General features: G+C 33.4%; 4 protein-coding genes across 5 annotated transcripts; 3 read left to right on the forward strand and 1 right to left on the reverse strand.

Moving 5' to 3' along the window:
- The first annotated feature begins 2,645 nt into the window (after positions 1-2,645).
- On the forward strand, positions 2,646-10,940 carry LOC122523001 (ATP-binding cassette sub-family F member 1). Its single transcript, XM_043644498.1, has 8 exons — positions 2,646-2,735; positions 3,114-3,361; positions 3,565-3,814; positions 8,438-8,896; positions 8,989-9,214; positions 9,284-9,929; positions 9,994-10,172; positions 10,247-10,940. The coding sequence occupies exons 4-8, from the start codon at positions 8,544-8,546 to the stop codon at positions 10,742-10,744; spliced, it is 1,902 nt and encodes a 633-aa protein (XP_043500433.1). The 5' UTR covers positions 2,646-2,735; positions 3,114-3,361; positions 3,565-3,814; positions 8,438-8,543; the 3' UTR covers positions 10,745-10,940.
- On the reverse strand, positions 5,802-8,395 carry LOC122523008 (adenylate kinase 8). 2 transcript variants are annotated; one of them, XM_043644520.1, is made up of 10 exons: positions 8,290-8,395; positions 7,872-7,998; positions 7,723-7,811; positions 7,555-7,651; positions 7,240-7,466; positions 7,003-7,180; positions 6,790-6,908; positions 6,394-6,503; positions 6,159-6,333; positions 5,802-6,081 (listed from the first exon to the last, which is right to left on the reverse strand). In XM_043644520.1, exons 2-10 carry the CDS (start codon positions 7,945-7,947, stop codon positions 5,815-5,817), a joined length of 1,338 nt encoding a protein of 445 aa, XP_043500455.1. In that variant the 5' UTR covers positions 7,948-7,998; positions 8,290-8,395; the 3' UTR covers positions 5,802-5,814. The 2 variants fall into 2 exon arrangements, with proteins under 2 accessions (XP_043500455.1, XP_043500454.1); XM_043644519.1 differs by having other exon boundaries at positions 8,059-8,395.
- Positions 10,941-11,188: 248 nt separating the features above from the next.
- Positions 11,189-17,073, forward strand: LOC122522997 (dual specificity mitogen-activated protein kinase kinase 7-like). Its single transcript, XM_043644491.1, has 8 exons — positions 11,189-11,494; positions 11,972-12,462; positions 12,538-12,717; positions 12,804-12,938; positions 13,026-13,276; positions 14,406-15,101; positions 15,188-15,472; positions 15,575-17,073. The coding sequence occupies exons 1-8, from the start codon at positions 11,326-11,328 to the stop codon at positions 15,708-15,710; spliced, it is 2,343 nt and encodes a 780-aa protein (XP_043500426.1). The 5' UTR covers positions 11,189-11,325; the 3' UTR covers positions 15,711-17,073.
- Positions 17,074-17,797: 724 nt separating this feature from the next.
- LOC122522992 (histone-lysine N-methyltransferase EHMT2) lies at positions 17,798-23,327 on the forward strand. The gene is made up of 11 exons (XM_043644480.1): positions 17,798-19,571; positions 19,647-20,203; positions 20,273-20,323; positions 20,395-20,498; positions 20,584-21,226; positions 21,320-21,652; positions 21,756-21,984; positions 22,093-22,299; positions 22,373-22,629; positions 22,717-22,967; positions 23,046-23,327. The coding sequence occupies exons 1-11, from the start codon at positions 18,439-18,441 to the stop codon at positions 23,274-23,276; spliced, it is 3,996 nt and encodes a 1,331-aa protein (XP_043500415.1). The 5' UTR covers positions 17,798-18,438; the 3' UTR covers positions 23,277-23,327.
- The last annotated feature ends 805 nt before the right edge of the window (positions 23,328-24,132 follow it).

A 24,132-nucleotide genomic window follows, 5' to 3' on the forward strand; every position in this document is an offset into this window, starting at 1 on the left:
GCCGCGAGTCCATTTATACGAGTGAATATTACAAGCCGTAGTTGAGGGGTGGCTTGTTATCCGCTCATTGAAGTTAACCACGGGGCTAAGTGCGCGGAGGAGGGAGGGGTGGCGCTCGTGGTAAGGAGAATACGAAGAGTAAAGGCTAGGTAAGCTGAAAGGGGAACTCTGCTGTTGCCGCTCCTGCTGCTGGAGGGATGGAAAGTTGGAGGGAGGTTGGAGAAAGAGAGTGAGAGAGAGAAAGAGGAGATAGAGGGAGGAAAACGAAGATGTGAAACGGCCAATGAGAGGCCAGATCGTTGCCGAGGTAACCGCGGGGCTTTCCGACGAATTATTCGACCGAGATTGAAAAGTTAGCGACGTGCGGTTTGAAGGAGAAGTGGGGCGGGGAGGATTTCGTGCCTCCATCCGGTCTATACTCCGTTGATAGATGGGAGGCACGAAGGAACGAACCCCTCGAGCGTCGCTTTCCCCCGAATCAACTAAACACGATGAATTAAGATTCACCTTCTCTCGTCGATAGACACTCGAATAGACGCGTCGATAGGATATCATACTCGAGCTTGTTTCTCACAATCAATCGACGATAGCTTCGTTATCGTTACCACAACATCCACGAACGATCATATTCTTTACGAATAACGACATATTAATGAATTTATCTCGTTAAGAGATATTTACGCTCGTAATGTTGTAAATTAATAATATTATTTGTACATATGTTTTAGTAACGTAGAATCAACATGGATAGATGAATAATATCTGTAGAAAAGATATAGCCGTTCGTTCGTTCATTCGTTCTCAGAACGAAGTTCTGAAAAAAATCAACGCGATGCCGGTGACGGGTCAAGCGTGTGAGAGAGGACGCACCTGAAAATGTTTATTTCTGCATCCGCGTACACATGACGCCCGTCTACGCTGCTTACCGACTGGCAGGCACTCCGGAATTACCTGACACGTGCATAATTAATGCCTCTGACGAGGGTGCGACTCTCGCGTTGCACAGACACGCGCACATCCTATTCGTATTATCTGTGTCAGAGAGAAATGAAAAACGAGGGTTGATATGGAGAACGAGGAGAAAGACGGCGAAAGGTGGAAATCGCGACTACAGAGAAAGAGAAAGGGAAAAAGAGAGAGAGAGAGGAAAAGAGAAAAAGGTAGAGAGGGAAGGGACGGAGACGGGCTGTTGCGAGGATACGGAAAACTACAGCGAAGGAGAGGAAGGAGGAACGATTCTTTCGAATGGACGATACGAGTGGAGAGAGTTGAAAGCCAAAGTTGTTGGATAACCGACGCGGAAACGCGGGATAATGACTACTTTTTCATATTTTAATTACGCAGTAATTAATTGAAATGTTTCCCTGTTCGCGAGGGCACTCGAGCAAAATGAGACGCGGGTGCTGCCTCAGCTGAGACAGCTTCGACTATATTTTCTTCTTCTTCTTCTTCTCTCTCTCTCTCTATCTCTATCTCTCTTTCTTTTTCATTTTTTCTTTTCTTTTTGTTACTCCTTTCCTTTTTCTCTCTCTCTTTCTCTTTCTTTTTTTTCGTTCACCGACGGATAGGCGGCCACGATTTTTCCATTTTTCTTTCCATTCTTTCGGCCCTTTTCGCAGAATTAAGTACTAGTTCCTTTGATGAGCTACGTTTTTCCTTTTAAGCAATTCCATCGCGCCCGATTCTCTACTTGGCATCGATTTTAACGCGAGTCTATTCAACCACCTACCAACACATCGTTTCAAGATTTGGAATCTTTCTGTGCCGTATTAATTATTCGTTCCATCCTTCTCTCGTGAAACACAAAACGTCTATTGAAATGAATAAATACGATTCGTTTTTTGTTAAAGTTATCAATAGTAAAACACGGAACATATAAATTCGTCGAGTCAAGCGTTGATATTAACTACTGGAAATTGTTACTACACGACTACTACTACAACTAGTAATATTACTTTTAGTAATATTATTACTACTACTCTTCTATCCAGGAGCACTATTCTTTTGCATCCGGTTCGCTTGTTGTGTTTCATTTTCACGACCCCTAGTTTACTCTACAGTGTCGGCATAACAATGAAAGCGAAAAAATTGAGAAGGAAATAAAGTGAGAGAAACGAGGTGGAAGGGAGAGAAAGAGATAGGTAAGAGGAAAGGAAGGGAAAGACGGGTTCGCCCTTTTGTTAGCGAAGTTGTACGCTACGTGCAATTGTCTTCTCATTGTTCCAGCCATTGTTTCCGGTAACTCTTTCGCGGTAACGAGGAGGAACCTCAATTAGAACGGTTTGAGGACTTAAACGCCCAGAGGCTGCCGGGTTTTAAGAGGCAAGGATGCAGTAACGTCGACATGGAAGCATTGTTTCTCCGAGCAATAATGCAAACGATACCCTAAGCGCGTGAAAGACGTTCTGACATCTCTCTTACCACTCACTACTGCAAGTTATGACGTATTGTCAAATATCTATGTGTATATTCATATATTTGAAACTTTGTCATTGTTCTCTAGCACGTAGTTGAAGTAATAGAATTATTCTCAAGCAAGGAAAAATAAATTAAAAAATCTTCTCGTTTCAGATTTTATCTAAGACAATTTGTACCAATTTTATATCCTAGAGATATACAAATTCTTGTACTGTATTCTTACGTGAACTCGATAAATAACGAAAACAGGATTTCCTCCATTTGACGCTTGGTGTCTTGATTGAAAATCAAATTTGTTCTTTGAAACTCGAGATATGGTAAATCATGTTAACACTTACAATTAGTCGTTAATTAATTTATTTTAAATTTATATATCTTGAACGTAATTAATTGGGTTTGAAAGATAAAAATATTGCTTTTATTGTTGTTACAAAGAAAGAGATATTTAATTATGAACAAAAAAATATTAAATCATTAACATCTTTCAATTATTAAGTATGCATGGAGTGTGTAATTAAATATTTTAAACATGGAAATATTCTGCGTACAGGATATATAGAAAGTAAATCTTTATTTTCTATAAGGGAATATTGAGATAGATACCTGGGAGCTTGGTTGTATAGGAAAATGAAATGGAGTATTGAACGACAAGGAAAAAAGAAAAATAACTGGCTTTGCATACATGTTTGTTGCAGTATACGCACGACTACCAATCAAACCTTCCGTTAGCCAAACGAATATTGGGAATTTTTTTCGGGAGGATATATGCTCTACTTTATGATCGCCTGTGATCCACGACTAGAATTAAGATGTACAGAAGACGCAATCATGTCGATAGTGTGCAATACAATAAAATAAAACCATTAGATGATTTCTTTAAGTGATCGGTATTTTAAATAACTTAGAATACGTTGAGGTATATCGTCAGAATGTAACAATCAAGGTACATAGAATTAATCAAGGTTTCCATTTGGTTTCCATCCTTTTTCTTATTCCTTTCTATTCAGTTTTCTAACGATTCTTTATTTATTTTTTTGTTGTTTTCACGTATAATCTTCCAAGTAAAATATCTTAATCTTTATTTTAACGAAAAATACCGGAGACACCTCGGTAGTTCTAAGAGTGACAGGATTGAATACATTTCAGGTGTGTATCAGCAAGTAACCATAAATCATCTGGAAGTCCTGCTACCCTGTCGTCGCGAAAACGCCAGGGGTGTTTTCAGAGTATGAAGGATACAAAGCTGAGGAGAGATCCTCCAGGTTACGTTTCTGAGTTATAGCAGCCTGGTGTTGCAAATGCTTCTGGCGCCACTCTCTTGACGAATGACAGGACATTGACGAGCACGAAAGGGAAGGATACGAAGGAAATCAAGATAATCGCGTGGAAAGATGTGGTATGTCATAAGAGAATGATTTTTCCTGCATGAGGTCCTGGTCTAGAGAATATTTTCCATACGACAAGGGTGTTTTTACTTCTCTACGACGTTAAAAAATATTCTTCCTTATGGTATCCTGATACGGCGAATATTTCTGGGCTATAAATTCATTCTAGAACGTCAATAAAATGCGAGGTTATAGGAAATTCAATGTTTAGCAACGCGTTAATTGCTTTTTTTTTTCTTCTTTTTTTTATAGCTGCGCAATATACGATCGAATCGATGTAACGTATTCGTTCTAATTACTTATACGAAAGAGTTGTTGCTAATTCATACAAGCCTAATGGTTTCGGGGATACACGTAAAAAAAAAATATGTTTTTTTATTTATATGATAATTATAAAGGATATGTCTCGTGGAAACGCATACTCGTGACATTTGTTGGTGATAGGCGCGCAGCGTTAGTAGAATGCATATCAAGGACCAAGGATACGTTTTCACCATCAATCTATTCGCCTTATTGTATCCTGGTATCTACGTTTGCTATGGCTTTTGAAGTCCTTTGATAACTTTAGAAATCTCACATACTTTGGTATAGTGTACTGTTGAAAAGCTTATAACGAGTCTGTTAATTAATGCGTTTTATATGCTAATTGTCAATCCTGTAATGCAATTAATCGGGCTTGCACTCGTTAGCTTTTTGATATTATTAAAATATTTCTAAACTTATGTATCAAAAGTTATGTTATATTTCTAAGTATTAGTAAGCTCAGTATCTAATTTATGGCGATATGCATTAGAAGTGATATAGTGGTAAGATGATAGTATAGAGAAGCAGTAGCCTTCTGAATAGTGCTAGTATCCTGACATCTTGTGTTGATTCTCTACGTGTTAGTTTCGAGTTTGATTCACATCACTTATGTACTACACCATACGTTGTGTTGCTTTCAAGGTGTATATAGATAGCTTGAATTTTCGTTAGAACGAGTATTATCTATGTAAGGATATTCTTTGTTTTGATGTTCTCCCAGTAACTTGAACACCATATTCCATTCGGTCAAATGTCAAGTTGTATAACAGTGATCCTAATGTTCGGAGGGCGCATTTGTTAGGATTACATCCTATTGAGCAGGTTTTACAGTAGAATAACCAGCAGGATTCTATGAGTCCTTGATCTAGAAATATGCCTCGCGTTTGAGGCAATTAAATGCATATGACAAACGATATATAATTTAGTTAAATATTTTATTTTACTCCTTCGCGCGCATGTATATTATTTATTTAATGCTACAGTCTTATTCGTATATTTTAAAAATTCATTAATCGTATGTTCCAATATATCTATCAGTATAGAAATAATAATGATTACGTTTTTATTTAACGTGTGAATTTTTATCAATAAAATTATTCTCTAGATGTTCAGAATTATATACTATTAATCTTAATTAATTAATGAAAAATAATATCAAGTATGAAAATAACAACGAAAATTATTTAATAAACGTAGAAATGAATTGGGATAATAATTTGGAGAGAAAATAATTCGTTAAATTATTTGAAAAAAGAAATAATATTGCTTTGAACGATATGATAGAAATATTATATAGGGATTGAAATTCAAATCTAATTCTAAAAGTACTTTTGTCTTTCAATCAAAAGAAAAGATCACAGGAAAACAGACTATCGTTCATATTTCCTTCAACTACGAGGGTTTTTACCTATATACATATAACGTCGAGTGACGTTGCGAAAACGGGATGCTTCGTTTGCCAGGGTAGTAGAATCACCAAGGAACGTATTCTCTTGCTGCACCCTCTTTCTACATGTATTCAGAATGTGTACACGAATAGACAAATGACATTACCAAAGGGTAGTTCTATAAGCTATATTCGTCAAATTAAAAATTTTTAAGCAATATTATTTATATTCTTTAAAATTTATTTTTCTCTCTCTTTCTTTTTTATTATATTTATATAATTTATATTATTATTATAGTTGATAGAAAAAAAAAGTATAATTTATATAAAAGAATATTTATATTCAGGTGGCATTATTGTATCAAAAATACTTATATCAGGTTCATCATATGGATCAAATTCTACATCACGTAGATCAATTTTTGACGTTGGTTGTGGTACTCTAGGTTTACTGTACATCTTTGATTGCATCAAACAACCCTCCACACTTTCTCTGACTGATCGTTCGTCAGCATTTCCATCGATTACGAAAACTGATTCTCCGGCATATTCCAACATTTCTCCGACATTATAGTCGTATTTACATATCTAAATTTGCAAAAGAATTCCTTGTATCGATTGATTAAAAATATGAAGATATATTTTTTCATTGCATTTATTCTTACTTCTTCTGCGACGACATTAACATAATCGTTAGGGTGTACCCCTAATTCACAGTCAAATTTCTTTTTATAATCATTGCACGAAATAAGATTATGCTTGCTTCCGGTGATAATATTGTATCGACGATTTAAAAGTCTCTCTTTACGTATTTCTTCGCTCACTTGGACAAAGATTACTCTGAAAAGTTTTTAATTGTAAGTGTTAGTCAGAAATTCGAATATTATCGTTCAAGTATACTTATTTGGGGGTGTATCAATCATATCCAAGAGTTTAAAATCTTCTACAGTAACTGGATAATTCGTTAAAACCCATCCTTTGCTTAAACATTCAGGCTTTTTTACGTAGTTCTAGAATGAAGACAAAATCGATTATAAACTATGGAAGAATTAAATATTATATAAGGTGGGCCAAAATTTTTAAAATCAATTATTCCTATTTGATATTTTTTAGACCTATAGTTAGGCTTGTAATTTTACAATCTAGATTTGTAATTTAATATTTTGAAAACAGAATTAGTCTAAAAGATCTGGGGAAAAAATAATTGATTTTTAAAATCGTTTAAGTATTTCCAGTTCATCTGAAAACTTATAGCCCACTCTGTAATTGTTGTAAATATATTTAAAAATTATTTACATCAACTACTTGTATTCTCTTTTTAAGTTTTTGGTTCCAATTATGTTCAAATAATCGTAATACTTCACCTATAGGTGTTTCTTGGAGACTTGCTTGTTTCATGATGTAATTAAAGTCCACTATAAATTAATTATTATTTTTCAAAGTTATTAGAGATTGTCAAACATAACTTATAAGTCATATTTATCGAATGTTTTTTTATAAACAATATACCATCTATAAGATCGAATCTTTTCACAAGATATTTGGCTAAAGTACGACACCCCGAACCTCGAGAACCGATTAGGGCAATTCGGAAAAGAGAAGGTGCACCAGAATGTTTTTTTAATTTAGTTAATGCTATGCAATCCTTTCCTAATTCTTCGATCGATCTAATTCCTATTTCAATTTCCTAAATACAAAGTATTGATAATAAAATTTGCATTAGTTTTTTAAAGTATAATAATTTACAATTAAAAAATTAGCATAAGCATCCCGTAGTCCACGAAGATTTCGTTTATACGTCCGCATTTCTTCGTTATTAATATTAGGGCGTATATCATTATTATCGAGTGTGTAATTAGAATTCTTTTCGGATATTTCACCTAAATCATTCGACATTATGATTTGAAAAACATGCGTGGGTATTATTCCAAGTCGTTGAAAAGCTCGAGCTTCTTTTTTTGTTCTTGGCACATCTAAGCAAAATAAAATTAATTTTCTAAATATTGTATTGTCTTTTTGCTATTAATATTTTTCAATTAAAGTTAACAATTTTGTATATACCAACTAAAATCCAACCAGAACTGTGTAAAGTTCCAGACTTTAATAATTTCCACATATTCATTGCCAGATCTTCGGATTCGTTACATAAACATACATTCTAAATTAGATTAGAATACTATTGAGAGATTTAACAACAACAAACTATTCTTTAAATACTTAACTTTTTACCTTATTAATAATTTTTTCACGAAGATCTTCCACAGTGATCGGTTGAAGTCCTAATTCTTTTCGAAAAATTTCCGCCAAAGCCATTTTGTCTATAAACATAATTAAACCAATAATTAATACAATTTCTTATGATTAGGATTATTTCTTACCAAAAATTGGTGGTGCTAGAAGAATAATTCTTGGAATATCTCGTTTTCTTACTGCATGTTCTAAACATTGTTTCATATAAAGAATATGGTCCTCTGGTTGATCAATTATTAATTGTTTAGCAAGTTCCTGTAAAATACATCAATAGAATGTAATAAATTTTTTAAAAATTAAAACAGATGAATTTACCTGAAATAATTCATATATTTTATGCTTTTCTAAATAAGCTACAAAACGTGGAGGTATAGAAAGTGGTCTTTTTATTGCATCCACAAAGTCACACATTATTAGAATATATTAATCTTATGTAAATTCTAATAATAAACTTTTAATAATTAATGCCAAAAACGATTAAATTAAATTTCTATATAAGGGTAACACCAAATGAAAATTGCAATATCTCGTTAAAACGATAATTACAGTAATGTGCACACAGTAATATATCTCTCGTGTGTTATTTATTTAATTATTTATATATTTATAAACAAAACATTTTTATTAGATTTTAATTGGATCAATTGCATTCTTCCTTCTTTTTTTTTTCTAATATCCTGATAAATATTTTTAGGTGTTAGATGGCGCTACTGTCCTTCTGCTAACTTTATTGCATCTAGTGTAGAAAGTAGGGCAAAAAAGTAAGGTTAAATCCACGCGGTGCGTGCAAGTCGATCAGTATGTCAAAAGCCGATAAAGATTCTGATGTCAGCAAAAAGCTTTCGAACATGGAAATCGAGGAAACGGGTAAGAAGTTAACGCATAAGGAAAAAAAGAAATTAAAAAAGCAACAAGAATATGAAAAAACGGTGGAAATGTTGACGAAACCTGGTGGTCAGGGTCATAGTGAATTAGAATCAAATTTTACTGTTTCACAAAGTCAAACGCAACAACGTGGTAATCAACAATTAGAAAATGCGGTAGATATCAAAGTTGAAAATTTTAGTATTGCTGCTAAGGGTAAAGAATTATTTACCAATGCCAGTTTACTAATAGCTCAAGGCAGACGATATGGCTTAGTAGGACCAAATGGGTATGTAATTAGACTTAATGTATGTATTAGACTTAATTTTAGTGTGCATCTGCATTTATAAATTATTATGAACAATATGAACATTTTTGCAGGCATGGGAAGACTACTTTGCTTCGACATATTGCTAAAAGAGCTTTCGCAATTCCTCCTAATATAGATGTATTATATTGCGAACAAGAAGTTATAGCTGATAATACTCCAGCCGTAGAGGTTGTCTTGAATGCTGATGTAAAATGTAAAGAGTTACAGGTTGAATGTAAAAAATTAGAAGAATTAATTGAACAAGGAGATAATACGGTTCAAGACCGATTACAAGAGGTAGTAGTTTATTTTATTCGTTATTCTATTGTATGTTTATTAAAGCATAACATAATATATGTTTTAAAGGTATATGAAGAATTAAAAGCCATTGGTGCTGATTCTGCAGAACCACGTGCTAGAAGAATTTTAGCTGGTTTAGGTTTTAGTCGTTCCATGCAGGACCGTGCGACTAAAAATTTTTCTGGTGGATGGAGAATGCGTGTTTCTTTAGCAAGAGCGTTGTTTGTAGAACCTACTTTATTGTTACTTGATGAACCGACAAATCATTTAGATTTGAATGCTGTGATCTGGTTAGATAATTATTTACAAGGATGGAAGAAAACGTTACTTATTGTATCCCACGATCAAAGCTTCTTAGACAATGTGTGTACAGATATAATCCATTTGGATCAACAAAAATTATATTATTACAAAGGAAATTATAGTATGTTTAAAAAGATGTACGAACAGAAAAAAAAAGAAATGATTAAAGCTTATGAAAAACAAGAAAAACGCCTTAAAGATCTTAAAGCTTCTGGTCAAAGTAAAAAACAAGCTGAAAAGAAACAAAAAGAAGTGCTTACTAGAAAACAAGAAAAAAATAGAACAAAAATGCAAAAGCAGGAGGAAGATACTGGTCCACAAGAATTGTTGCAGAGGCCCAGAGAATATATTGTTAAATTCAGTTTTCCCGATCCACCACCGTTACAACCACCAATTCTTGGTCTTCATAGTATGTATATAATAATGATCATATTTCCAGTCACATATCTCTAATCTACAATATTTTATTTCAGATGTTACATTTTCATATGAAGGACAAAAACCATTATTTATTAATGTTGATTTTGGTATAGATCTAAGCTCTAGGGTAGCTATAGTAGGTCCAAATGGTGTTGGTAAATCAACATTTTTAAAATTATTATTTGGAGAATTAACTCCGCATAATGGAGAACTTATAAGAAATCATCGATTGGTAAGTTTAAAAAATAAAATATATTTATATTATTTAATTATTATATCTCACATAATTCTTTCTTATTTTAATAGAGAATAGGAAGATTCGATCAACATTCTGGAGAACATCTTACCGCTGAAGAAACTCCATCTGAATATCTTATGCGCTTATTTGATTTACCATATGAGAAAGCTAGGAAACAGCTTGGTACATTCGGACTTAGTTCTCACGCACATACAATTAAGATGAAAGATTTATCAGGTGGACAAAAAGCACGCGTAGCGCTTGCTGAACTCTGTCTTAATGCACCTGACGTTGTCATTCTTGACGAACCTACGAACAATTTAGATATTGAATCCATTGATGCACTTGCTGATGCAATAAATCATTACAAAGGAGGTGTTATTATCGTATCTCACGACGAACGCCTTATCAGAGATACCGAATGTTGCTTGTATGTAATAGAGAATCAACAAATCAATGAAATTGATGGAGACTTCGATGATTATAGAAAAGAATTGCTTGAAAGTTTGGGAGAAGTTGTAAACAATCCAAGTATAGCTGCAAATGCTGCTGTTTTGCAGGATTAACTGTAATAAACTCCATTTGTCATGGAGGAGAAAATATTTTCCAAGTCAAAAGCATCTTCGGAATCGTCTGAATAATTTTAGCAAAACACAAGACAATTTTCGCTCCGATAAAACAATGAAGCATTTAAATAAATCTAAGCTTGCTCGTATAATACAAAATTACTGTACGAGAACTGGACTTTTGTACAAAATAAATTTCTTCCATGATTAATGTAAAAATAAAGATTGTTTACGATTACGTATATTTTTTTCAAATTTTAATCTTCGTAATATCATTAAATAAACAATTAATTGCTTATTATATTTTTTTCTATTAAAATACAAAAGTTACGTAGTAAATATGTTTATCAATTAAATGAATTATTGAATTAAATGAAAAAATAATGTTCTTTGATATTTAAATGTAATCATCGCCTACGGTAGTTATTAGAATTACCAATAGATAGCGTAGGCGTAGTGCGTGCGACCGGCGGCGCAATGTTCGCTGCCAAAAAGGGCAGACGAGTGATGTGAAAATTGTCAAATATTTTGTGCGAGATAATATACCGCTGTGAGATTAAGCGTGTAAAGGAATCTTAACGATGTCCAGCACTCTAGAAAATAAAATATTAGATTTGCAAGAGCGCCTTCGAGCGGAAAATGAATCGAGAGATAGGGATAGGCAAAGCAGCGAGGTTGGCTTAGGAACGGGCCTGCAACCGTCATCGTCTGGTTCTACTTCAAGTCCTGCCGTACGCAGGCCAAAGCAACGTAAGTTATAACGAGGATTAATAACTCGAATAATAATAGCTTTCGTTTTTTTCCAAAAAATTGTTGTCGTTTAAAAGTTCCATCTCTGTGCTGTTTTCCTTACAGAGGTTATGTTGACCATTGCGTTTCTGTTGACTTTGAGACTGATGTATTTTCAATGAACATTATGCAAAATCAATTATTTTGATGTTTCCTTTATCCTTGATAATAATTATTAAAAATTCGAATTGTAAAAAATTAGATTTTATCTGCACATAATCGTCTGCTTGAAAATTCAATACCAGTAGTCTCTAAAATATATGAATAAGATGAAAGTGTATGTCATAGTATAAACATTTAATTTTACTTTTGGACTTTATTCAAATATTGTTACAATTGTTTAATTTTAATTGTTATGCAATCATATGTAAAGATTGTATGTTGCTTTAACCAGGAAATTTATTTTGATGATTATTATTATTATTTCTGTTAATCTAGTTGGTGAAATGGGTACTCCTACTCGATTAAGAAGGCAGCTGGATTTACCAGTATCGCACATGGCACCTCCAAAGAAGCACGACAGTGAATTTGAATCTAAGTTGCAAGAAATCATGAAAATGAATGGTATTCTAAATATAAATGGTGAAAAATATCTAACAGAAATGAAAGACTTAGAACATCTAGGAGAGTTAGGTAATGGTACTTGTGGACATGTTGTGAAGATGAGGCATAAACCTAGTGGAGTAGTCATTGCTGTCAAACAAATGAGACGTTCTGGTAATGCAGAAGAAAATAAAAGAATTATAATGGATTTAGACGTCGTATTGAAATCACATGATTGTCCATATATTGTACAATGTTTGGGTTGTTTTATTACCGAATCTGATGTTTGGATTTGTATGGAATTAATGGCAACGTGCTTGGATAAATTATTAAAAAGAAGTAGGCAGGCTATACCGGAGGATTTCTTAGGAAAAGTTACAGTTGCTGTAAGTTTATCAAATCATCGTAATTATATAAATTATCCTATTCATTTTTTATTAATTAGATTATTTATTTTGTAGACAGTGAAAGCCCTTTCGTACCTGAAGGAAAAGCATGGTGTCATTCACAGAGATGTAAAACCTAGTAATATTCTTCTTGATGAATCAGGAGGAGTAAAATTATGTGATTTTGGAATATCTGGTCGATTAGTTGATAGTAAAGCAAAAACTAGGAGTGCAGGATGTGCTGCTTATATGGCTGTAAGTATTATTCATTATTTTTTAAAATCAATTAATAATTATATGAATTATTTTATTAAGTATATTTGATCATTTATTTCTTGTAGCCTGAAAGAATAGATCCCCCAGATCCGACTAAACCAGATTACGATATACGAGCTGATGTATGGAGTTTGGGTATTACTCTAGTTGAATTAGCTACTGGTGTATTTCCCTACCGAGATTGCAAGACTGATTTTGAGGTATTTAAAAAAAGAAACATTTCTCAATTGGGTAAAGTAAACGTTAATGAACATTTTTTTCTAACATTTCTATGAATATCTTTCTAGGTATTGAGCAGAGTGGTACAGGATGATCCTCCGTCCCTCCCTTCAGATGCATTTTTTTCTAAGGAGTTTCGAAGTTTTGTCAGTTGCTGCCTTACAAAGAACTATAAACATCGACCCAAATATCATAAACTTATGGAACATCCTTTCATCCGCAAGTATGATGTTCCACAAGATGAGGATATAAATTCTTCTTTATCTAATGCTAGCTGCCAGCAGTGGTTTGGTAGAGTTATGCGACAACTGGAACCAAGGTTAGCATTATTATTTAAGAAATTGTATTTAAATTGATTAAATGACATAGTATTAAACATAAAAGCAAATATTTTTCTTTTAAATAATGTGATAATATTTTACTCAAAGACAGGCTACGTATAAAAATTTGAAATATTTTTAAATATAGCATGAGTTTCCCAACTAATATAGTAATTATTTGGTTTGGTTTGAAAATAACCGGGTATTGCATATTGCATATAATATGGTTTTTAAAAATGTTAACATGTCTTAGCATTGATTAAAAGTTAGTGGGTAGGTATTTAAACAGCTTCAAAAATGATGCTGTGTTTAAAAAATTGGGTATTCATTGGATAATAGTATTTATACGATTATCTTTGAGTCTTACCAAACGACATTTGAAAACTTTGACGTACGTTACGATTAAAAGTTTGCGTGCGTGTTAAATTGTGTTACAGCGTTGAGCTTGAGGGAGGCAGCGCAGCGTAGCATCCCCGCTCTCTCGTCCCTACCCTTTCTTCCATTTTCCTCAAAAAATTACCAAAAAATTCCCCAAAACTTAAAAAAAACACACCTCAAAAATCCCAAAATGTCTGCCCAATTTTCATTTCGAGTTGTTTGGTTTGTGCACGCAACAGTTACACACCCCACCCTTCAACCCCCGCTCATGGTAAGCATTCTTTTTTATTTATTTCTATATTATTTAACGAATTTTTGATAATGTGACACACATATCATTTTTACCTGTATACGGTCAATATGTTAAAAAAGATTTTATTATTATGATTTTAATTATTTAAATTTTGATTTGTTTTTCTTTCTTTTCTTTTTTTCCCTTTTTTTTTCCTCTCTTGTTTTTTTTATCCTCCAATTACAGGTCTATAGAGAAAAGCGTAAACAGTCCATATAATTTGGAACCTTATAGGAAATTCCTTCATCCTTATCTGTGTTGCATGAATTTGATTAATGCTCTAACTTTTATTAACTTTATATAGACTTAGTTCTTTTACAGATTTCAAGATGAAATATATATATATATGATACTATTTTCATGGATATGATAGTGGCATTTGTCATTCTCCCGGAAGTCAGTGTATTGATGAATTAAAGATTGTAAAAAACGAAGAAAATTAACAACATATCATTCAGTTTCAGGTTTCCAAAGGGACAGCAACGAGTTACTGGTCATGTGTCCCTGAAACAAACTGCTCATTTAAGGGTACAGTCTGAAATACCATCTTTCTTAAAATCTAATAGCACCAAAGAGACACAGAATTCCAGTTTTCTACCATTTCATCAAAGATCTAGTAGCGAAAATGGTGCAGCTTATGTATCCTGTAGTCCATATGTGCTCAGAAGAAAAGAAATTTCCAGGCCGTTCTCCCCGCCAATGAACAACGAAGTTCAACAAAGCGAACTGAACTATCAACGATCATTTTCACCCTATAGACAATCGATTGAACAAAATAAAGATTTCGTTTTGAATCGTTGTTCCAATGGCCAAGGAAAATCAGAGGGAAGACCATTTTCACCATATAGACAAGACACGAATATAACAGACTCAGGAAATAGACCATATTCTCCTTATCACGGCGGACGTTACGAAGAACGAGATAATAGCAAGGATCGATGGCAAAACATCTCACGATCTTTGAGTCCTTTCGCACGAGATTATTCTCCTTGGCGGCGTGAGAATGTTGATCCTCCGGGTGTAATACAACCACCTTGCGAAAGTGGTCGATATTCTCCATTCTTACAGCAAAGACTCGGTCAGATTCCAACTGCACCTCAAACTCATCCACAAAGTCAGGATATATATGGAAGTCCTATGATTAGTCGTAAGAGGTTTGTATAATCTTAAATATATATTTAAAATTAAATTAATCTCGTATCACATCTAATATATATATATTTTTATTACCAAAATCTAGGTTTCCTTCGGAACCACCTACTCAAGGCTCTCATGGTTCGACCAGTCCTCAATTATTAATATCACGTTTCGCGCATCAATTAACACAAGAACCACCCCCGATGCCACCGTCTCAAGGTGGATCCAAGGAATCTGCAAAGAAACGTTTTGCGTCATACGTTCGTCTTAGGCTCGGAAGTGATCGTGCTCCTTCACCGGAGCCACCCCCGAGATTGAATCGTGGCGAATCACCCCTTGCTTTAAGAAGGAATATAGGAGATCAGCAATCTCCTTCGTTCTCCAGAAGGTGTGGAATTAATCTAATAAATTTAACACATAAACTAATCAGGAACAGATCGCTTCAAAAATATATATACATATATTTATTTATATATATATTTTGTTGTAGGTACATATCACCTTCTCCACCCCAACCTCCACCTAGGAGATTGTCAGAAAGCAATTCAGTACCTGGCAGCCCTCAGCACGTTCGAGCTCGTTTACGCTACACTCCCGAACCTCAAAGAAGACCTCCGCCACCATAACCCACCGTTAATATTAAAATCGATCCCTTATTGGTGCCATACACGAAAAGAGTCGTTCGAGCAATCACGTGCATCTAATATAGGGAGAATTGGGAGGGTGGGAATCGTACTTCAACGAGGATTCGCGTACAAAACAAATTTGTCTTTATGGTGTTCTTTCATAGTGTGTGGATAAAAGTTAAAGAAATGAAAAATCTTTAATACTCGAGCACCTCGAATTAATTAAAAACTTCTACGGTTTAAAAGGGGCTTGTTATTCGAGTCATACATACGTTTACAATAATACGGCGTCAAGGACCGTTCGTGTATATATAAAAAAAAAATATATATATATATAAACTCTCTTTTTTCGTTATAAAGGGAACGGTCTGTGAAACTAATCTTTGCACAGCTTTCATGACCATGACGTGTTGTAACGTGTGAACTATTCTCAATCGTCAATGATTCTCTTATCGACATAATATATTTATATAGAAATGCAATACGATGTTCGACTTTTTATATCGCTTGTATAAACACGAGAAAAAAAAAGAAATAATAGGGGAAAACGTAAGTTACTCTCGAAATTTTTCTAAAATCATTAATCATGAGAGGGAAAATAAGAGGAAGAGAAGGAAGGGGAAGGGAATTGGGATTAGGATTGAGTTGTAAGGGGGTGGGGTTGCGGCTGAATCTATTTACGTACCGAACGCGTAAACCGTTCCTATTGCTCTTCGTTTACGCTTCTTTTTTGGGGGAAAAAAAATTAAAAAATAACAACAATAAAAAAATAAAACAAAACAACAATAATAAAATAAAAAAAGATCCACAAGATACATACGTTATTTGGGAGAAAGACTGATGATATGCGAAAATCGTAATCGCTCTCTTTTTCCCTAGACGGCCTTGCAACGATGCTCGTTTAATCGAATCAACCCTCAGCGAATTTTTCCACGTTTTGTTATCGTTTGTAATATACCAAATGAACTGCGGCCGTAGTTAGGAACGATCTAACGCAAACCAAATCGCAATAAGAAGATAAAGAAGAAGAATAAGTATCGTTCTAAACGGGTATATATATATATATATATATATATTAAAAATAAAAGAAAAATATATATGTATCCCGTGTAAAAAAATGAAAGGCACAATTTTCGCGCCTCTGAGACTATAAAATTTCTAATCTATGTATATTATTTAAGAGAGGCGTGTGTTTTGGGCTAGGACGCGTTGTAATTATTCTTAATTAACATTTATTCATTAACTTCGTGTAGTCGTACACGCGTAATTTTTACTCTTTTGTCGCTTATTTGACAATGGAGGATCTGTTGCAATGTAAATAAACTTATATTTATATGAATCGTATAAAGTTTTATTGTCGGCACACGCAGTCGTATTTCTTTCTTTCTTTCATTCTTTATTTTTAATTTCTTTTTCTCTTCTCCTTTTTCATACTATTATCTTATAATTACATTCTGTAAATAATTTTATTTATCTATTTCTTATCAATTTGAATAAATTATATTACCAATATCGATTAGTATTTATATATATATAATCGATATATATATATATATCGATATATATATATATAAGTACCGGAAATTATAAAAATATTTTATTTTTATTTCCCCAAGTACTACTATATATTTATTTTAAAGAACAAATTAACGTCATTAATTATATAACAATTTTAACGTATATATTGTCATTCGTCAGTTCATATTTTTCTCTTCGAGACATAACCATGAATTTGATTATAAAACATGATCTATTACGGCAGTATAAATTAGTACGTATGCTAATATACGTGCGTTCAAAAAATATCGGAAAAATAAATATAAAAATAATCTCTGAAAGAAATAGATCGTAAGATGTTAACGAAAAAATCTTGATTGCTGTATAATTATATTCCTTCCTTTTTTTGTATTTAAATAAAAAAACCACGTTTAAAAGAAAGCATCATAACTTAAAAGAATTATATGATGTATAATTAAAGTGAACAGTATATTCCGAGCTATAAGAATTAAAGATATGAATTACAACGGAAGCGTTTTCAACAGTTAACGTATTTAAAAAATGTAATAATCTAAAGGAAGTATATATTCGTTTAATTAATCGATTGATTTAGATAAACGGTCTTTGTTGGTCTTGAGAAATAACTAACGTTAACGAGTAATTTAATAAGATAAGGGCTCGTGCTTTAGGATCGTTTTAAAAATAAATTCCTCGCTTGGATCAGCGCGTCCCTGAGCAATCAATATGGCCTCCAGTTCTACGCGGGGCCCAACAGTGCAGAGCAGGTTTTTCTCGAAATACCATCGATAGGAACGTGTTACCTTGAAAATAAATTAGCCAAGACGCTAACCGATTTGGTAAAGCTCATTTTCGCAGTGATAATAAGTAATTGAGTAACAGTGTTCAGTCAAAAAGAAATATCAAATGATTATAGTTTGTGAACATAGCGCGTAAGATATTGCATGCGTAACATACACATATAATACATGATGCACATATGCATACATACATATATCTGTACGTGTATGCGTATATAGATATGTGCATCTAGATCGGTGTGTAATTCATCGTTGGACCGATATCCATTTCCGTTTTACGTTTACCCGGTGCCATGATAATAGTTCATAGATATTCTAATTAATAATTATTATTTCTTAACTTTGACATTTCCTTGCTACAATTTTTTTGAACCTTGTATCGTGTTTCCACGCGGCTTTTCTTATACGGTGCCATGTCCGAGTGTAAAAGTCAGGATGCCGCTAATACGAAAGAGGGTAGTCAAGAAGAGGGCGAAGATTCGGACATGGCCGGTGGTGTCGAAGATAAACTCAGTATCCAGCAGATCCTCGAGGGTATGACCAATGAATTTAATAAAAGTGTAAATCCAGTTAAAAGCGTGGATGTTAATCGACCCTCTGAAAATGTGGATCATGAGGATCTCCAAAAATCATCAACGACGACAATTGTTGACGAAATATCAAATGGTATTGATGGGTATTCTAACCTGGACAAATCTGAGGATGTTACAACTACAACGACCACGGAGACAACAACGGCGGCGCCAATACCTACGACGACGATGACGACGATGACGACGATGACAACGACGACGACGACGATGACAGCGGCGGCAACGGCACCGGCAACGGTGACAATGACGTCGATGACAACAACGACAACGACAACGACAACGACGACGGCGACGACGACGATGATAACGACTACGACAACGTTGACAACGCCAGTAGCAACGGTGGCGATGGCGTCAACAATAACGACCGCAACAACAACAATAACAGCTCAAGAGGACAATAACGTGGAGCCGGTAGTCGAAGAAAATCATCGATGTGATGATGAAGGTACTCTAAAACAAGAATTAATCAAGAAAGATAACAATATTCCACGTATAGTTTTAACATTTAGAACTATTGACGAGAATACGGATCATGGAAAGAAAACTAAAATATCCAGTTGTTCCAACCTCAATTTAGTACCAGATGAATTGGCCAATTGTGATCAGATTGGTGGTGTTTCCGTTAAGATAGAAAATCCAGATGAAAGTTCTGATATCGTAGAGAAGTCTGATTCTGAAGAATGCAAAATCGAAGAGAAGCCAATAGAAGATACACAGGATAAAGATAAAATACAAGGAGAAAAAGTAGAAGAAGAAGAACAGAAACAAGTTAAGGAAGCGGAAAAGAGTGAGAATATGGAACAACCTGTAGTTGATGAAAAGAACAACGAAAAGATGGCTGTTACTGATGAAACTCCTGTTCCTTCGGACAACGTTCCTGAACCGCCTTTATCTACTACGCCAATAACCAGAAAGAGAAGAGTTGGACGACCTAGATTAAGAACGCTTAGGTTTTTTATTTTCTGTTATTTTATATTTATAAATATATGTTCATGATATTTGTAAACATTCCGTGACATTTTTAGTGATTCAACAGAAGAAAATCCTGGTCCAAAACGTTCTGCAAGAAGATTGTGCAAAAAATCCTTTAAAAGTACAGTTTTAGAAAGTGCAATGGCAATAAAAGAAAAGTCTAATTATACAGAGGAACATTTGAACTTAAAAAAGCAAAGAAAGTACAATAAGCCTGGACGACCAAAAAAATTATCTCAAGGGAAGGCTCGTCAAGAATCAGAACCACCTCTTCCAGAAATAGATAATGCTTTTGAGGTAATTATGAATTCAGAGACTTTTAGAAGTACTAACTTAGGAGATGGAAGTATAAATGATACGAGTTTGGACGAATCTCCAAGTTATTCCTCTGAATTTGATGGTATGCCTAAATTATCTCCTATGACGAGAAGTTCGGATGTACAAACAAAATTAGGTAGTTCTATTGGTAGTCCTTTGAGCGATGAAACACCTTTAGCAGATATAGAAAAACCTTTTTTAAAACCTGCTACTGGTAAACGTAGAAAAGAGAGAGGTCGTCCTCGTGGAAGTCAAGCCGCTCGAAAAATAGCTAAAGCAGATTCGTTTGAAGGTAATGTAAACTATAAAATATATATTTCTTTTTTTTCTGGATATCTTTTTAACAGAATATTAATTGCAGATGGTTCACCAAGTGTTGCAGAAGCAGGAAAACACAATGATTACCCTGAGGGTAAATCAGATTTCAATTATTTATATTATTATTGATGTAAAATATTTAATAATATTTAGATTATTTTTTAGAAGGTGCTGTACCCGCGAAAAGAACTCGTCGAAGTATGGCTCCTAGTCCAAGTCCTGCAGAAGGACAAGCTTCAAAACCAGAATCTACAGCTGTTGTTAGTGAAGTAAGTTTACATTACTATTATTATAATTACTCATAATAATAATAATAATAATAATGATATAATTATCATTACCATCATTTTTCAGACATATGGACAATCTATGCTGTGCTTATGTCAAGTACGATCTCAACTTTATGTGACAATAACAGGCTCTGGTGCACCTCTTTATTGTACAGCTATAGATTCTATTGATAATAGAATAGTAGGATGTTGTAATGAAGTTGATAGTAATGATGTTGCAATGAGAAGACCTAGTACTCGAGTTCCTTTTATTATATTATGTCGGATGCATAAGGAAAGACTTTTAAGACATAATTGTTGTCCTTCTTGTGGATTATTTTGTACACAAGGTAGATTTGTTCGATGTACTAATGGCCATCAATATCATAAAGAATGTGAAGTATATCCAAATAAAAAAGCAGCTTGTCCACATTGTGGAAGTGAAAGTACAATTTATGATGTAATCGTCACAGTCAGTGGAATGCGAAGACCTGTATTTATACCATCTCGAAAGAAATTTTCTAAATTACCATCCGCGAAAATGAGCTTACCTGGTAAAGGAGATAATACAAAATTAGCAGAACGTCCACCTAGTCCTTTAATAAAGCCTGAGATTATTAAAATACCAGAACCATCAATTAATGCAGAAAGACCAGAACGTTATACTATTATGAGTCTTTATACATCTGTGAAAAATGGCGATTTAGAAAAGTTGGTTAATGTTTTAGGTCGGTTTCTCAAAATATTTAGTTTCCTGCACATATTTAAATTATTTGATATACAAACAAAATATAATAATAATAAATATTTTAAACTTTCAGCATGTGGATACAATGCAAATCATATATTTAAAGAGTATGCTCATCGTAGTGGTTTACACATTGCTGCAGACAAGGGTCACTTGTCTTGTGTGCATGTCTTAGTACAAGCTGGTGCTCAATTGGATGTGATGGATAGAAATCAATTGACGCCTCTGATGTTAGCAGCTAGTAAAGGAAAATCTGACGTGGTAAAATATTTAGTTAGGATAGGTGCAGATGTAACTATGAAAGGTGAAGATGGCATGACTGCTTTACATATGGCTGCAAAATCTGGTCATTTAGAAGTATGTCAAATTATTTTAACTGAATGTAAAGTTCCAAGAACTTTAGTAGGTAATCAAATAATCTTTTAATTTTATACGTCTTAAAATTAAATGGATTGGAATTTATTTGGTTGTTGTTGTTATTATATTAAATTTATTATTTCATTCATTAGATTCTGTCGATGATGGGGGATGGACAAGCTTAATTTGGGCATGTGAATTTTGCCATACTGATGTAGCAAGGTTTCTATTAGATAAGAAATGTGATCCATTAATCAGGGATGCAGAACAGAATATAGCACTACACTGGAGCGCTTATAGTGGAAGTGCAGAGATTACCGAAATGCTTCTAAATGAAGGATGTGATGTAAATGCAGTCAATGTTCATGGGGATACTCCTTTGTAAGTTGAATTCTGATAGAATAATTATTTTTCTAGTTATGAAAATAATTTTATATGATATATGGAAGAAGAGGGTGAATTTTAATAAATTGATATATATTTTTGTAGGCACATCGCTGCAAGACAAGATCAGTATGCAGTTAGTGTTTTATTGTTAGCTAGAGGAGCAAAAATAGGAGAAATAAATGCAGCTGGAGAGACAGCTGTTAATTGTTGCATAAATGATGGCGATACTATATCGGCATTAAGATTAAATGCTAAAGTTAATGAATTGTCTGAACATATGTGGGAAAAAACCGTTAAAATATTAACAAAGTAAGTGTGTTTGTTGATAAAAAAATATTAGGTGCAAAGAAAATATTCAACTCAAAGTAATCTGTCTTTATAGTGACATTTCACGTGGTAAAGAAACAAATCCAATACAATGTGTTAATGGTTATGATACTGAAGATAAACCAACAGATTTTCTTTATGTAACTGAAAATTGTTTTACCAGTAATATACAAGTTGATCGTACAATAACATCTTTGCAGTCATGTCGATGCGAAGATAATTGTAGTTCTGAAAAATGTCTTTGTGGAAATATAAGTTTAAGATGTTGGTATGATGAAGAAGGTAAACTTATTCCAGAATTTAATTACACTGGTAAATATATTTTCATAATATGTTATTATAAACGGAGGTTTATATATTAGTTATATATATATAAATAATTATTTATACTCAATCCAGATCCTCCCATGTTATTTGAATGCAATCCAGCTTGTGATTGTAACAGGATAACTTGTAACAATCGTGTTGTTCAGCACGGTTTGACACAGAGATTTCAGTTATTTAGGACACAGGGTAAAGGTTGGGGTCTTAGAACTCTACGCCATATTCCAAAGGGTACATATGTTTGTGAATATGTGGGAGAAATTATATCGGATTCTGAAGCTGATCATCGAGAAGATGATTCATATTTATTTGATTTGGATAATAGGGTGAGCATAAAGAATTTTTATCAACATTAATTGTTGTTAAAATAACATCTAATATATTTTTTATATATATATTTATAGGATGGGGAAACATATTGCATTGATGCAAGACGTTATGGAAATATTGCACGATTTATTAATCATTCTTGCGCACCTAATTTATTACCAGTACGAGTGTTTGTTGAACATCAAGATTTGCATTTTCCTAGGATAGCCTTCTTTGCTAATCGAGATATCGAAGCCGACGAAGAGCTCGGGTATGTTAGAAAAACTAGATTCATCCGACGAATTTTAAAACGGCTTTGTATATAATACTAGATACTGTCTCATATAAACTTCTTTAATAAATTTTCTTCAAGTTTGGTTTTAGTTGCTTAGCCTCTACCTTTGTTGCTTTTTATATTAGGCATCTTTAATTTGAGGAACCAATTCGGTATATTTCATTGGTTTTATTATTTTTTATCAATTTATACATTGCACATGTATACATATTACGTTTTAAGATTATTATTTGTATAACTAAAGTTTTAAGTATTTTTCATAGATACTTTGATTGAAAATTTTCTTTGAAAACACTGTTGTTACGTTATCGACGATTATAAGGCGATGTGATTCAATATTTTGTCTTTGAAATATTACTTTATTTTCTTTCAAATTAAATATGAATTGATATAAAATTTTGTACGTTTTAAAATAAAGATCAATATTCATTGACATTGTTTGCCTTCAGCTTCGATTATGGGGAAAAATTCTGGATAATAAAATGCAAGTCTTTCACATGTACCTGTGGAGCTGAAAACTGCCGATATTCGGAGAAGACTATACAAGTAACGTTGGATAACTATCGGAGAAAAATACAGCAAGAAGAAATGCTTTCCGGTCAAGCGCCGTAATTTTATGGCGATAAAATCTAGTTGATTTTATATTCTTATATTATGAGATAATATTTTACGCTTTTGAATACATATATATATATATTTTTTTCTCATTTTTTTAAATCTTTATGTATAAACGGAGAACCTTTCTCTTTTATTTTTATTTCGATAATGTTTTTCCCTTTCCCAAGAGTACAAGTACAAATGGTGATGGGATATAGAGATTTTATAAGGATAACTGGTCCAGTTATACCTCGCATTCGAGCATAGAACCGAACTGAATTTTATTTCAG

The sequence above is a fragment of the Polistes fuscatus genome, unplaced genomic scaffold (genome assembly GCF_010416935.1).
Source record: "Polistes fuscatus isolate 324 unplaced genomic scaffold, CU_Pfus_HIC Scaffold6, whole genome shotgun sequence".
Taxonomy (NCBI): domain Eukaryota; kingdom Metazoa; phylum Arthropoda; class Insecta; order Hymenoptera; family Vespidae; genus Polistes; species Polistes fuscatus.